This window comes from Myotis daubentonii, chromosome 17 (assembly GCF_963259705.1).
Source record: "Myotis daubentonii chromosome 17, mMyoDau2.1, whole genome shotgun sequence".
Lineage (NCBI taxonomy): Eukaryota > Metazoa > Chordata > Mammalia > Chiroptera > Vespertilionidae > Myotis > Myotis daubentonii.
In genome coordinates this window covers 6,535,927-6,551,595 of record NC_081856.1, presented here as the reverse complement: position 1 = coordinate 6,551,595, position 15,669 = coordinate 6,535,927, and the positions used below count along the sequence as shown (strand labels likewise).

Genomic DNA, 15,669 nt, shown 5'->3' with positions numbered 1-15,669 from the left:
CACCCTACAGGATGGTGCTAATGGGGCGGTTAGGGTGGGGGGGGGCAGGGACCAGGTGGAGGGGGTTTATGGGGGGAAAAGGGGGACACCTGTAATACTTTCAACAATAAAGAATTATTTTCTTTTAATCTTGACCTCACAATAAAGAGGAATTTTATTCATCTTGTAATGATGAATAATCTCACGACACTCTTCAGTTAAAAAGGTCTAGAAATTTCAAAAAGTAAAGTGAAAGCCCTTTCACAAAGTTGACTCTCAACACCTAAGACCTGCTCATATTCCTCATCATAAACATAAGTCAGGAAAGCACTTCCAATTAACGTTAAAATTCAAACAAGTGTATCTTCAGTTATCTTATTACTCTTACAATTGTTTTTGATCAATTATTGTTTTGGATGAGCTCATAACTGTACTATTCGCACCTGTACAACTGTTTTTGAGCAGTCACACACATATCTCAGTCGGAGTTCAAATATGCACTATGCATACTATTCATTCATTCATCCCTTCAGCAAACACTGACTGAGAGCCCACAGACTGGGAGTCAGCCCTGTGCTGGATGCCAGTCAGGTCTTCCTATAATCAGGACACCACCAGTCTGTGAGCTGTTTGCTACTGGACCCCAACGAGATAATAAGTAGGGAAGCTGAGATTTTTTTAAAATATAACTTAACCTTGCCACATGTCCAATTCCACGTCTGCTTAATCTAATAATTGTTTAAAATCTGGCTTGCATTTATGTTTGCTTCTTCCATTTCATTTCCCTAGTAATTCTATCGTATTTACAAAAGTATTGCCTAAGTCAGATGGGAATTTTTTTCTTGTCATTTACAGAAAAGTGAGGCCCTAACAGCTTAGATTGCTTTGCCCAAGCACCGCACTGGAGCTACAAGACAAGCAGAGAGCCCAGCCTCGCCGGTGCGAGTCCGATTCGCCTCCGAGTCCAGGGATCGCCCCAGCCCGCATCAGAAGACACGCGCGAAGGTTCAGCAGGTAAATGCCGCACAAAAGCGCCACAAGAGGAGGAGAAACTACAACAGCGCGCGCTCAGTTCAAAGTGTCCAGTGGGCCAAGAAGCAAGCCAGCCCCGCCCCCAGCCCCCGCCCAGGACCTCAGCCCCGCCCCCATTCCGGGCTCCGCGTTCCACTCCCCGCTCCAGGCCCCGCCCCCGCGCCAGGCCCCGCCCCCGCCCCGCCAAGGCCCCGCCTCCCACGTCACTGGCACAGCTCCCGCGACTCACCCGGGACTGCCCGAGCTCCGCCCTCCGCTGCAACTCCGAGTGCCGCTCCAGAGCGCTCGCGAAGCCGCCGGGGCGCGCTCTATCCTCCGTGGACTCGGAACTCTGGCTCCCGGAGCCACTCTCAGCGCCCGAGCTTCCATAGGGCCGAGAGAAGAGGAACATGCGCAGGAAACGACTCTCGGCAGTCACGGCACGGGGCCGACACAGCGCCGCCATGACGGCTCCAGACTGAACCTCTGACCTTCAACCTCTCCGCCAGCGCGCAGGTCACGGGCGGGGTTTCCGTCGTCCCGCCCACTTCCGCACAGCACTACCTGCGGGCGGGGCGCGGTGTAGCCAGCGCATGCGCGGAGTTGGAGGCGAGCCGGGAACCTGGCGGGGCAAGTCCGTGGCTGGAGGTCCGGTGCTGGCCGCGGTCCGCTTCGTTTAGCAGGGACAGCGTTTTCGCCCGGGGAGTTTCGCCCTCCCAGGCATCGCGTGGGCCTGGTCCCGCTGCACATGCTGTCCCGCCGCCTGCGCGTGTGCCCAGGTGGCCGCACGGCTCGGCCCCCACCGCTCTTCGGGTCTTTGTCGGACCCCAAATACGCACGGTCGGGCTCCCGGGTATTCGCTATGCCACTGGGCACTTCTTAATACGCCATGGATTGACTTACAGTAGTTTTGTTCAGCGTCTGCGCCCCCATTTTGCTGTTGGACGGCCGACACCGGCCTCGGACATCTGTGAAATCCTGCCCCCAGTTGGTCTCTGCCTGTCCTGCGGCCGGTCCACCCACCTTCACCAGCACGAGGCTTCCCGAGACCCGCTTGTCATCCCCACGTCTCAGAGCCCTCCTAGGCCCTCCTAGCGATTGAGAGGCTCCCGATGGGCTTAAATCTGCGCCACCGGAGGCCCCACCCTCACTCGTGATTTTTCTCCGAGTTTTTCCCCCGATGTTAATTCACAGGTTTTGTCCACGCTCCTCAAAGCCGAGCCCAATCCCATATTGAACAAGTGTTTACGAATTAAGCTGCCCAACCATCTTCTGCCCAACAATCTTATCTTAGTTCTGTAATTACTTATCTGTAATTAGTGATTTTTAAGATAAATTCCACTCCAGATGAGTTCTTCCTTCAGGGCACTTAAGCCATGTATTTCCCTTGGCCATTACTTGCATCTTGCATAAGACATTTTTGCATTATTCTGTATGGCTGTTGCTCTTTCCTCCTACTTTAGGGAGAATATTGGCCTGTGACCTTAAGACCCCTTAATTCACCCTAGCCAATTTGGCTCAGTGGATAGAGTGGACTGAAAGGTCCCGGGTTAGATTCCCGTCAAGGGCACATGCTCCGGTTGCGGGCTCCATCCCCAGTGGGGGGCGTGTAGGAGGCAGCCAGTCAATGATTCTCCCTCTCCCTTCCTCTCTGAAATCAATAAAAATTAAGTTAAATTAAAAAGAACCCTTAAATCTAGTCTGGACTAATCTTGGCCGTAGGCAACCCAATTTAATGTTAATTTGATTCCCTCACTGGTAAAACCAAATTATTAGACCCTGTGTTAAATTTAAGGAAGTGTGTGTAAACCTCCATCAGTATCTACAGGACAAATGGGATTAGTAACATCCCAGCTCTTAAATAACAGATGTACTGTGTTCCTGTCCTGCCTCAGCCAGATGATAAATTCCTTGAGGATTCTAACAACAGGTATTGGGACAAATCTTCAAGTTTTTAATATATGAGTGAGTTTGTATCAGCTGATTTCAAGTTGTGCTAAGTTCTCTGCCGTTAGCATAGCATCAGAGCATCAAATGGGAGGATGGGCGTATCAGCAAGGAGGTATCTGCACACGGTTCTTGCCTGTTCAAGCACCAACCGTAGCATCAGCTCTGATGCAGTGTCTCCATCAGATTCTGCCCCTGCTCTACCCCTGGAGCCCCACCGTCTTTATTATATAGGCCGTTCCCCCTCTCGCTTGCAAGTAGTTGGTAAGCTTTGTAAAAACATGAGAGATGGCCAATGGTAAGGAAAGTGAATAGGAAGTAGTTCAAGTCCTGGCTCCACATCCCCTGGCTGTGATCTCATCTATGAAAAGGTGATGCTGCCACATCCTTGGGTAAAATACTAAAGGAAATGAGCATACAATGCTAGCACTTAATGAAAGCTCAATAAAGAGTGACTACTAGTGGCGATATGGAGGTGATTAGAAATGCATGCCTCTTAAGCTTGCATGAAAACCTGGGGGGAAAGGATAGGGCTAGCCATACAATGGTGAGATGTTAGTATCTCAAGTCTTTTCAGCCATAGAGAATATGATCATTAGGGAGTTCATGTAGAAGATGAGTGGGGACAGGCATAACATTTAAGGAGCTGAAATAGAATACCAGGAAATAGGCAAAATGAAAAATAAGAACAGAGATTCAAGCCTAGAAACCAAGGGGGAGACTTTAAAGCACGTTGAAATAGGAGTGTTAAAATGAAAGATATTACCCACTTAAAAATATTCAAACAACGAAATTGGTTTTTGCTGTATTCTAGGAAAACCACATTAAAATAACCACTACCAGCCAATCTCACTAAGTAACATCAAAATTACATAGAGAGTTGGCAAGGATTTTAGTTGCCTTATAGCTTTTCTCTAAATACGAAATCCTGGCAGATGACAGGCATATGCAGACCCCACCCTCAGGTGGCTTACCTTAGTTTGGTTCATTTGTATTTCAGAATGAGGACAATATGAAAATTGTGAAATCTAAGGTTGCAAGTTTACTTGAAAGTTGATACTGCTTGCCCTCAGTGGATAGAGCATCAGCCTGTGGATTGAAGGGTCCTGGGTTCAATTCCGGTCAAGGGCATGACCTCCAGTAGGGGGCGTGCAGGAGGCAGCCAATCGATGATGCTCTCTCATCATTGATGTTTCTCTCTCTCCCTTCCTCTCTGAAATCATTAAAAAAAAAATATTTTAAAAAGTGATACTGCTTTATAGTAACTGTAACCTCACATAGTCCCTGTAATTAATCAAATCACAATGGGACATTCACTAGTTAGTAGACAAATGTCTCCTCAGGGCAAAAATATGATTTTTCATCTGGGTTTTCAGAGCTATAAAGAAATGGGTACAGTATGATCCAATTTATAAAGGATTCTAGAAAACGCCAACGAGTGACCAAAAGCAGACCAAGGAGAAGGGGGGCCTGCGGGAGAGGTAACAAAAGGGCACAGGAAACTGGTGGGGGGGGCACCGGGTAGTGTTCACTGTGCCGACTGTGGTGATCTGGTGAATGTGTACATATGCTGAAACATTAAACTGTACCCTTAAATTTGAGTCATTTTGGCCTGTCAGTTATACCTCAATAAAATTATTTTTAAAGAGAAACGAGAAATCGATGTGATCCTGACAGGGCCTTCCCCAGCACCCACTCTGGCACGTACACACACATCCACCTGCAAAGGCTCTGGGTGGACAGCACGCAGCCTCCCGTTGGAGTCACTGATTCAGTTTTGTTTGGTAGCTGCTTGTGTTTCTCCATGTCCAGGACGTGGAGGGTCTGGAGAGAAGCTGTCCCACCTCAGGTGACATATACAAGACGACCCAAACCCAAAGTATAGAATTTTTATTGTTTTCCAATGCTATACAAAAGAAAAATAGACAGTGTGCATTTCTTGATTAACAGATCCAGAAATAGTGACCCCAAATTAAACATGCTTTTTTCTCTATTTCAGTAGTTTGAGTTACCAAGATGATTATCCAGTGAGTTCTCTCCCAGTGATTACTTTGACCTCATAAGCAAAGTAATGAGGTCATTACTTTGAATAAATTTTGTTTATTCCCACAAACTCCATAAACCAAAGACAGTTCCTTTGTAAGAAGGGGGCATTTCAGAGGTGATTTTCTCCTCTGAAGCTTCTTGAATCCTTGAATATCTGAGAGTTTGCTCTCAAGTTGCTGTTTTCTTAGTGTCAAACATAAAACACAACAGAGGGAACTGAGTTCATAACGTGGAATCCTCACAAAGACCACTTTGAATATTTCCAAATCCATGTCTATTTTTCTAAATTCACCCTCCCCCTACTTTGACTACTTTAAGAGGCAACTTACTATGCAATAGACTAAATCATTTTTAGATTAAGTGTAGTGATTCTCTGATTTCTCCTTTTACAGCCATCGCCTATACCCCAACACACACATCCCATTTCTACCCCATTTCTATCACTTCTCTGCATAAGCTAAAGAGACTTGAGGATATTTCACTTAACTAAAAAGTTGCCGTCTTATTCCATTTTGCCTTGTTGAAAAGCTAGTTAACAGCAGGATGCTCAAGAAACAACATGATGAAAAGGTATTGTGATAAAAAACTTAAAGATGACATAGTTGGTAGAAAAATATAACTTAACAGTTATGCCGAGTAATCACAGTATTTCTATTTTAAAAAGAAACATATTTCTACAGATCTCCTCAGGGACAATGCTGCAATGACCTTCGCCTTAAATCCTCTATAAGGAAATAATTTATGTTAGCCTAATCCCATTAAGTGATGATTTAAAGGGGATGGTAAAACACAATGCCCCCCTTTTTTAGCATAGACACCCACTGATTATTTAATACAACAAGCTGTTTGCAGACCATTGGTCTCATAGTAATATCGAGATCTATACTATTGGCATACAGAATTTATTAAGCTTTTTACACATAATAGAGCAGAGTTCCTATTGCATCTAAAGTGCTAACAAGCTCTAATAATCAAGACGGGCAGCATGTTACTTGAGAACAATCAACACTGTGCCTTTTCAAATGTGGTTTCCTAAGATAATTTCTGTCCATGCTTTTTAAAAACGCTTTAGGTCACTCCAAGCTTGGCAATTAACATCTGGCATAAACAATAATAAAACTATCACAACTTGATAAATAACAAATACAACATTGTAGGCCATAACCATACACAGCAGAAGGAAAAGGGAGTGGTGACGAATCAGTAGCTGCTACAATTAACAGAGCACATGCCTCCATGCAGTTCCTTCCAGAGTATTTGGTGCACTCAGTCCTGACACGCAGTGTCTGAAGCAGGGCACAATGTCTGCAGAATCATGTAATAATTTCTAACACACTGAAAACATGTCAGTAGAAAATGGTGAGTTGATTTTTATTAATGCATTAAATCCTGTGGAGTTATCACCAACCCCTTAGTATAAAATCTGTTCAAATTATATTGGATAACTCTGTGTGCTTCTTATTTTTAAATGGTGGGAAATGAATTAAATGAAGACAGGAATGACTTCCCTAATATGACTGATTTTAGCATTTTTACCTCTAACTAGGTCTAAAAAACTTCTGGCTTTTGAATTGATTATTTGAAGAGAGTGTTCCTGTATCAACCTACTGATAATACAACATGCTTGATTCAGAATGTTATCCTGCATACTCTGAAACACAACTTTAATCCAGTGAAAAACAGGGCGATGTAAGTGGCACAAGAACCAGTGCACTGAAATGATTACTGTCACAAATGGTGACAAGGATGTGGGGTCCCTCTCCAGTCACTAAGGAGTTTGAATTACTGTACATATTGTCACTTATAAAACTACTAGAGGCCCGGTGCACGAAATCGTGCATGGGTGGGGTCCCTAGGCCTGGCCTGCGATCATGGCGAATCGGGGCCGAGCCAATCGGGGCCTGCTGGCCAGGGGGAAAAACAGTGGGAGGGACCACAGGAGGTTGGCTGTGAGAGTGCACTGACTACCAGGGGGCAGCTCCTGCGTTGAGCGTCTGCCCCCTGGTGGTCAGTGCACATCATAGTGACTGGTCGACTGGTAGTTCCGGTCATTCGGTCATAAGGGTTGCTTAGGCTTTTATATATATAGATAACTAGTGGGATGTAGAACTGATGTACTTAGTTTTCTGTCTTCAGGCACCCAAGATATAAGATAACCTCACACCCAAACAATGTCTACTCCACAATGTCTGCAGCTGGTAGTTCTTCCCTTGGAGGTGAAGGAAATTATGCCAAGACTTTTAATAACCAGGATTCAGAAAACTTAAAGAGGCTTGAAAAAGGAGGAAAAGAAAATGACATAGAAGACAAAGACCAAACTGGCATCCCAGATCCAGAGCGATTTGGGGAAGCAGGAAAGCCATGCTGACAGCCTGCCGCTTCGCCAATCATCCTAGCAAGGGTCCCCAGGTACCACCCGTGTTTGTGTAATGGTGCTTCCTACATCAAGGGCCTGAAAGGCACATTGAAGGGTGTTTCCCAGGGACAGAGGTGAAGATATTTTTATTTTGTTTAACCCACAGACTATTGTCAAAGGAATACATAAGGCGAAATGAAAGCATGTGGGGTGAGATTCACGGCGATGAACGCTGACAAGATGTGCTTGGGTCTCGCTGGCAGCATCTGGCAGTGGTGCAGGACAGCGGGAGGACCTCACGGGCCCGCCTGGGTCTGCTCTGGAAGAGGCTCCGTGGCCGTGGCACTAGCACTGGCAGTCGAATTCAAGACGTCTCCGAAATCACCGCCGGCAGGCTTGGTCCCCCCTACTTTAGACTTTTTAAGAAGTTCAAAAAGGAAGAGACATCATGAAACACACTTAGCTGTCTCTAAGAAATTACACATTTCTTTTCAGCATTTAGGATGCTACCATGCTACAGCGTACACTCAAAACACTGATTAAAACTGATCACCTTAAATGTACTCATCATGTAAATAATAAAGTTATTAAAGTTCTTTAAAATAGTAATCTACCCACACCAAAGAGAGTTCAGGCAGCAAACAAGATAATAAAAAAACCATGTTCACCTCTCTACTTGCCTTTAAGTTTTCAACCTTCTCTTCAAATGATTTGAAAGTTGGGGAGTTTCTATGGAGAGAAAAAAATATATATATATATAGTAAAAAAAAGAAAGCCACAAATGTTGAAGCCTTCATTAGTTGACTGTATTCCTCTTAGCCATTACTCTCAGCAAAAGAACAGGTATCTCTGTCGACCCCACAGGTGTGCAGGCGCACACACAGGTGTATTGTGGAAAACTGTCCACTTCTATTCTAAGATTTCTACAGTGATGCTTTTGGCCCAGAAACAAAGCCAGTCTAAGACATATAAACGGAGATACAGTCAAGTGCATGTGTGGTAACACACCAACTGGTCAGGCAACACACCAACTCTTGTCACTTCCCCAACCAACGTGTCACCGCAGGTCAGTTTAGCCTGGCTAAGGCACCACGCTCTAGAACTCGAGTTTAAGTCCACAGGTTGCCTGGCACGACTCCTGCGTGAATCCACACCATCAAGCAGGACACGCCAGCCAGAGGTGGTCCTGTAGCAGGGATCAGCTCCCCAGGGGGCTTCATAATAGAGGAGAAAGGAGCCCAGACACCTGGCTCGGCTGCTTCACAAAGCTGCCCCGGGCCAGAAGCTCTGCCCTCGGAGAGCCCCTCCCTCGCCTTCAGGCCCATCCACATCCATCCAGGGGGACCTGTGCCTTGGTCACTCCCATGGGGTGGCTGCGTGTTACTATCCACCCAACCTCAAATATCCTTCCTGCCACCAAGACGAAGGTGAGGGAGGGACAGGGCCTTCCTCCTTGCACAGTGCCCATGGGCAGCCAGTCCCAACGTGTGGTCCCGGACTAGCTGCGTCAGTAGCTCTAGGCAACCTGTTCACAGTGCGGATTCTCAGGTCCCACCCTAGGCGGACAAAATCAGAAACTCTGGGGGGGGGGGGGGGCAAGCAGGGGGCCCTTAACAAGCCCTCCAGGTGGTTCTGCTGCCCACTGACAGTGAAGCCAAACAGGTTGTTGGAGACCCTCCACCTGCCTCTCTGGGGGATGGTTCCAAACGTCCCTGGGGGATGAGGGACCTGGAAACGGAGGGTGGAGAAAGGGCAGTGTGACTAAGCTACGGTGGACGGGGGTCCGGGCACCGGCATTTGTGAGAAGAAAGGGTTTATTTGATGAGTCGTGGTCATATTTTCAACGAAACAGATTTCAGGTATAAAACAATAGATTTACAAAATAAAACAAATAATTCTTTTTTTAAAGAAATCACAGCATTTAATGGAGCTCTCACACCCATCCTATCGTGCTAGGAGGAGCAGCCGAAAACTGATCCAGAGCCTAAAGCAGCGGCTTGTTTAGGGAGAACTCTGGCTTCTACTTCAGAAAGTTCCTGGTGATCATCTTAACAAAGACTAAGAAAGCAGAAGACCAACAACACTGTAAAAACATACTTTACCTCATAGCGGGCATGCTAATTGAATGCTGAATGGAGCGTATACTAAGGCAGCATTAAAAAGAGAAAAATGACGTTAGTACACGGGTGATGAGACAAGATAAAACAAACAGAAGTCGGCTTTTAGAAGCATGTTCCTGTGGCACTGTGAAGAATTATCTACTTTTTGAGGTGGAGGGGTCAAAGTTACTCTAATATGTACTTCTACTCCTGAGCCAGTAGCTCACAGCCAACAAGTCAGCCTTGCATGTTTCAGCACTGGTGGGAACTGCATCTGCTGGGCATCAGGCACCCAGCTCAGGGTACAAGGTTACGGCCGAATCAAGAATGAAGCCCAGATCACCCAGTCGGTTTGGCTCAGTGGTTGAGCGCTGACCTCTGAACAAGGAGGTCATAGTTGGATTCCCGGTCAGGGCACATGCCCAATTGCAGGAGCAATCCCCAGTAGAGAGCGTGCAGAAGGCAGCTGATCAAAGATTCTCTCTCATCATTGATGTTTCTATCTCTCCCTTCCTCTCTGAAATCAATAAAAAAATATATTTAAAAAATGGAACCCAGGTCTTTGGGACTCCCAATTTAATGTTCGCCACCTCCCCTCAAAAATCAGTGCACACACATACAGGTACACACACATACAGGTACACACACACACAAGCCAGGCCAGGGGAGGGCTCCTCGGCCATCTTTCTCCCACGGATTATTTGTCACCAGAACAGGAAAGTTCAAAACGAATCGCCTATTTGGTGATGTTAAGTGATTTACATATGCCTCCTTGGTAGTAGTCACACCAGTTTTCTAAGTGAGAGACACTTGTATTTCACATCAATTAAATGAAATGTTCTTAATGGTCATTCACATAACATTCGGCCCCTGTTTGACTAGGACCAACTTCCTACTCAAGGGCAATGCGCTCACTGACCGCTCAGGGTCAAGGTCGCCTCCTCTCAGCCGCCTCCCACAGAGGCCACCTCACAAGAAGGCCTTTCCTGGGGTCACAGTCAGGGAATCCCGCTGATGCTGTTCCTGGGCTTAGAACACGCTGACAGCATTTTTGGTAAATAATTTCCTTTGGGTAAATTGGACAATTTAAGGTATTAATTCTCTATTCCTTTTTAAAAATCGTGTGTGTGTGTGTGTGTGCATCTGTGTGTGTGAGATTTAATTTTCTCAAAGACTCAGCTGTTACAAGTGACAACGTGTTTCCAGGGTAGCTCCCCAAAACTAGCTTTGCATTAATATGTAATACTATGAAATATGATCTTGATGTAAATCTAGATATGCTGGCAGCTGGTGTAGTCAAGACAGTGAGGAAACCAACCACTTGGACATCTTCAGACTTCATGTCTTCATAACACAGGAACAGACCCACACACATTCTCTGTCCTAGAACGGTGGGCATCGATTCTGAGAGAAATCTGCCAATTCTTTACCTGCTTGATGTTGGATCCATATTTGAAGGATAGAAATTAATCAAAATCAATAGGACTCCAGATGTTACTGGCCCCTCCTGGGGACCCTAAAAAAGCTGCCTACAGCCAAACAGCCACACTGCCACTTCGGCCAGCGTCACATGACACCTGGACCATAGCTACCCTCCTGGTGATGTACAAACTGTTTGGACTGAATGGAAGAAAAAGAGCTCAGACGATTGGGATTCTCGCCAGAGAGGCTGTGATCAGGACACTCAGCCGCTGTCTGTCAGTGGCAGATCCTTGAGCTCAAATGTCCAGGAAGACATTTTGGGGCCCAGGTGCCGGCTGCAAGAACGCAGAGGAGCCCAAAACAAGTAAAACAGAGCTATAGGTTTATATAAAGAAACACGTTTAAAAAAAAAAAAAAAAAGGAAATCTCCTTTGGAAATAAAGACAAATTAGCACTTCCTCTTATGTATACCAAAAATACTTGCTAATGAGGCTACTGAATTATTATATTCGCTATTAAACACTCTAACGTCGATGTTCCTCACCAGAACCAAGAGGTGGTTTAATGTATTTTTCTCAAAACATTAAAGCAAGAGTCAGTGCTAAGCACATGTATGTAGAAGGTAAGCAAAGGAAAGGATGGATCTGAGCTCGCCAACGGGAAAGCTGGCCGTCTCCAGAGGGCCTCCAGGCTAACACTCCTCCCTGCCTGCCTCCCTCACTGCACCTGCCTCTCAGGGTGTCAAAAACAGATCTCTCCTCGCCCCCCCCCCCCCCCCGCACCGCACACCCGCTCGAGGCTTAAGACAGATATCCAAATCCCAAGTGCTAATTTATTGATTGACCACATAAAATAAAAACTGCTGCTGAGCTTAACAATTCCATTCAGCAGAATTCCCACAATTCCTGTAGACTGAGATGCCTGCCCCTGTCCTCTGGGTGAGCGAGGAGCCAGAACAAAGGGGACTTAACACGATTAACCGGCCACTCCAGGGGCGCCTATGTCCAGACAACGCCTGCTGCTGCTGTGAGAGAAACTACCCCAGCTCCCTCTCCCTGAAGGGTCCTCGGGGGCACATGGCTGTATTTGCCTCTGCAACTCACTGATTTAAAAGATGTGGTTTTGCCCTAGCTGGTTTGGCTCAGTGGGTAGAGCATTGGCCTGCAGACCAAAGGGTTCTGGGTTCGATTCCCATCAAGGGCACATGGCTGGGTTGCAGGCTTAATCCATAGTAGGGGGCGTGCAGGAGGCAGCCAATCAATGATTCCCTCTCATTGTTGAAGTTTCTATCTCTCTCCCTCTCCCTTCCTCTATGAAATCAATAAAAATATATTTTTTAAAAAATAAATAAAAGATGTGTTTTTCTTTACATATGTTTCCTATTAGGTATGTTTTCATATGTTTCCTATTCTAGATGAACACATTAAGTCAGGTTACAATCAGGACTTCTTGACCTAGAAATTATTTTTTAAATGACTTTCCCCAAGTTTTAATCTGTAAGAATTAATTATCAAATTTAGCTTTCAAAAGACAATCTTATTTCTCTCATTTCCAAGTTTTAATCAAAAGCCTTACTTTAACTTCTACATACTGGTATGCAATAGATCATTAAAGACAGGGCTGGCAAAGGAGGAGCACATCCGCTCAGTAACGTTCTTTTAAAGAGGAGAGAAGGGATTGCGGGTGGCGCTGGAGCGGAGCAGCGACACTCAGTGCCTTTCCGGTGAGGCGCTGAGGCGGCATGGGGCTCCCCCTCATACATTCGCTGGCTCTTTCCAAAGTAGAACGAGAGCAGTGCTCAGATGGACGCAACGTCATTTCTCCAGAGCACCACACGCTTTCAGGTCTGTGTTCAGATCACATCTAACGCTGTTTGTAACCAGGTAGGAACACAGCTCTCCATTCCCAGCTCCTGGCCAGGCCCCACTCTCCTCCCGCTCCATCCACCCAAGATGTTCAAGTCCTTCCCAAAGGGACCAGGTGGGTGAGTGGCTGTGCTCTGGCCCTACCCCCAGCAGCCACCTGGATGTCTGCAGGATGGAGGATGGGACTGAATACGTACTAGGACTCACACAGCTTTAGAGAAAACTGTCGAAACCACTACCTGGAGCACTAGACCATTTTTTAAAAATCTTTATTGTTGAAAGTATTACACATGTCCTCCCCCACTGACACCCTCCAGCCCCCGCACCCGCACCCCCCAGGCCTTCACCTCTGTATTGTCTGTGTCCATGGGTTATGCATATATGCACACAAGGTCTTTGGTTGATTATCTCCCACCACCCGCCCACCCTCCCTGCCTTCCCTCCGAGATTCCGCACTCTACTCCATGCTTCCATGTCCCTGGCTCCACTCCGTCACCGGTTTATTTTGATACTTAGATTCCACACTGAGTGAGATCATGTGATACTTGTCTTTCTCTGTCTGACTTATTTCACTAGCACGATACTCTCCAGGTCCCTCCATGCTATCTCAGAGGGTAAGAGGTTCTTTTTTACTATTGCATACATCAGTGACTTTGAGCATTTTTCATATGTCTCTTGGCCATCTGTATGTCCACTTGGGAGAAGAGTCTCTTTAGGTCCTTTGCCCATTTTTTGATTGGATTGTTTGTCTTCCCTGAGCACTCTAAAATCTTTATTGTTGAAAGTATTACACAGGTCTCTTTTATCCCCCATTGACCTCGCCCAGCCTGCTCCCACACCCCAGCATAGGCCCTCACCCCCCTACTGTCTGTGTCCATTGGTTATGTTTACATGCATGCATACAGGTCCTTTGGTTGATCTCTTACCCCCACCCCCACCCCCTGTCTTCCCTCTGAGGTTGGACAGTCTTCTGTGTCTCTGGATCTATTTTTGTTCATTAGTTTATGTTGTCTATTATATTCTACAAATGAGTGAGACCATGTGATATTTATCTTTCTCCAGCTGGCTTATTTCACTTAGCATGATGCTCTCCAGGTCCATCCATGCTGTTACAAATGGTAAGAGTTTCTTTTTCATAGCTGTGTAGTGTTCCATTGTGTAGATCAGGGGTCCTCTAACTTTTTAAACGGGACCAGTTCACTGTCCCTCAGACCGTTGGAGGGCCGGACTATAGTTTAAAAAAAAGCTATGAACAAATTCCTATGCACACTGCACATATCTTATTTTGAAGTAAAAAAACAAAACGGGAACAAATACAATATTTGTATTTGCATGTGGCCCGTGGGCCATAGTTTGAGGACCCCTGGTGTAGATGTACCACAGTTTTTTAATCCACTCATCTGCTGATGGGCACTTAGGCTGTTTCCAAATCTTAGCTATGGTGAATTGTGCTGCTATAAACACAGGGGTGCATATATTCTTTCTGATTGGTGTTTCTGATTTCTTGGGATATATTCCTAAAAGTGGAATTACTGGGTCAAATGGGAGTTCCATTTTTAATTTTTGAGGAAACTCCATACTGTCTTCCCCAATGGCTGCACCAGTCTGCATTCCCACCAGCAGTGCACAAGGGTTCCTTTTTCTCCACAACCTCACCAGCACTTGTCGTTTGTTGATGTGTTGATGATAGCCATTCTGACAGGTATGAGATGGTACCTCATTGTCATTTTGATTTGCATCTCTCTGATAGATCAGTGACTTTGAGCGTGTTTTCATATGTCTCTTGACCTTCTGTCTGTCCACTTTGGAGAAGTGTCTATTCAGGTCCTTTGCCCATTTTTTTATTGGATGGTTTGTCTTACTTGTTAAGTTGTATGAGTTCCCTATAAGTTTTGGAGATTAAACCCTTATCGGATTAACATTGGCAAATATGTTCTCCCATGCAGTGGGCTTTCTTGTTTTGTTGGTGGTTTCTTTTGCTGTGCAGCTTTTTATTTTAACGTAGTCCATTTCTTTATTTTCTCCTTAGTTTCCATTGTCCTAGGAGCTGTATCAGTAAATACATTGCTATGAGATATGTCTGGTATCTAAGATTTTTATGGTTTCCCATCTTATGTTTAAGTATTTTACCCATTTTGAGTTTATTCTTGTGTATGGTGTAAGTTGGTGGTCTAGTTTTATTTTTTACATGTATCTGTACAATTTTCCCAACACCATTTACTGAAGAGACTGTCTTGACTCCATTGTATGCTCTTGCCTCCTTTGTCAAATATTGAGTGTAACGGCTTGGGTAGATTTCTGGGGTCTTCTCTGTTCTGTTCCATTGATCTATCTTCCTGTTCTTGTGCCAGTACCAGGCTGTTCTGATTACGGTGGCTTTGCAGTATAACTTGATATATGGTATTGTGATTCCTCCAACTTTGTTCTTCTTTCTCAAGATTGCTGCAGCTATTCAGGGTCTTTTTTGGTTCCATATAAATTTTTGGACTATTTGTTCTCGATCTGTGAAATATGCTGTTGGTATTTTAATGGGGATTGCATTGAATCTACAGATTGCTTTGCATAGTATGGACATTTTAATGATATTAATTCAAGCAACCCATGAACACAGTATACTCTTCTACTTGTTTATAACTCCCTCTATCTCTTTTTTCAATGTCTTATAGTTTTCCAAGTACAAGTCTTTTACCTCCTTGGTTAAGTTTATTCCTAAGTATCTTAATTGTTTTGTTGCAATGGTAAAAGGGATTGTTTGTTTAGTTTCTCTTTGAGAATTCATTATTCTAAAAAAGCCATCCATTTTGGGGTGTTGATTTTGTATCCTGCTACACTGCCAAATTCTTTATTAAGTCTAGTAGTTCTTTGGTGGAGTCTTTAGAGTTTTCTACTTTACAATATCATGTCATCTGAGAATAATGAGTTTTACTTCCTCCCTTCCAATTTG

At 45.1% G+C, this 15,669-nt stretch overlaps 2 protein-coding genes across 9 annotated transcripts in view; both read right to left on the bottom strand.

Annotated features, from left to right (window-relative positions):
- The window catches only part of MRPS28 (mitochondrial ribosomal protein S28), a 91,561-nt gene extending 90,049 nt beyond the window's left edge, over window positions 1–1,512 (bottom strand). The window contains exon 1 of one of the 2 annotated variants that reach the window (XM_059672689.1): window positions 1,241–1,512. In XM_059672689.1, the coding sequence (XP_059528672.1) occupies window positions 1,241–1,456 (216 nt within the window). In that variant the 5' untranslated portion in view covers window positions 1,457–1,512. The remainder of the gene's footprint in view (window positions 1–1,240) is intronic. The other variant, XM_059672688.1, reaches the window with a different exon arrangement.
- A 3,300-nt stretch (window positions 1,513–4,812) lies between these two features.
- The window catches only part of TPD52 (tumor protein D52), a 73,926-nt gene continuing 63,069 nt past the window's right edge, over window positions 4,813–15,669 (bottom strand). For 4 of the 7 annotated variants that reach the window (XM_059672687.1, XM_059672685.1, XM_059672686.1 and 1 more), the window contains exons 5-7: window positions 9,442–9,483; window positions 8,008–8,068; window positions 4,813–7,755 (exon numbers count right to left, since the gene is read on the bottom strand). In XM_059672687.1, the coding sequence (XP_059528670.1) occupies window positions 7,636–7,755; window positions 8,008–8,068; window positions 9,442–9,483 (223 nt within the window). In that variant the 3' untranslated portion in view covers window positions 4,813–7,635. The remainder of the gene's footprint in view (window positions 7,756–8,007; window positions 8,069–9,441; window positions 9,484–15,669) is intronic. The other 3 variants (XM_059672681.1, XM_059672682.1, XM_059672684.1) reach the window with 3 other exon arrangements.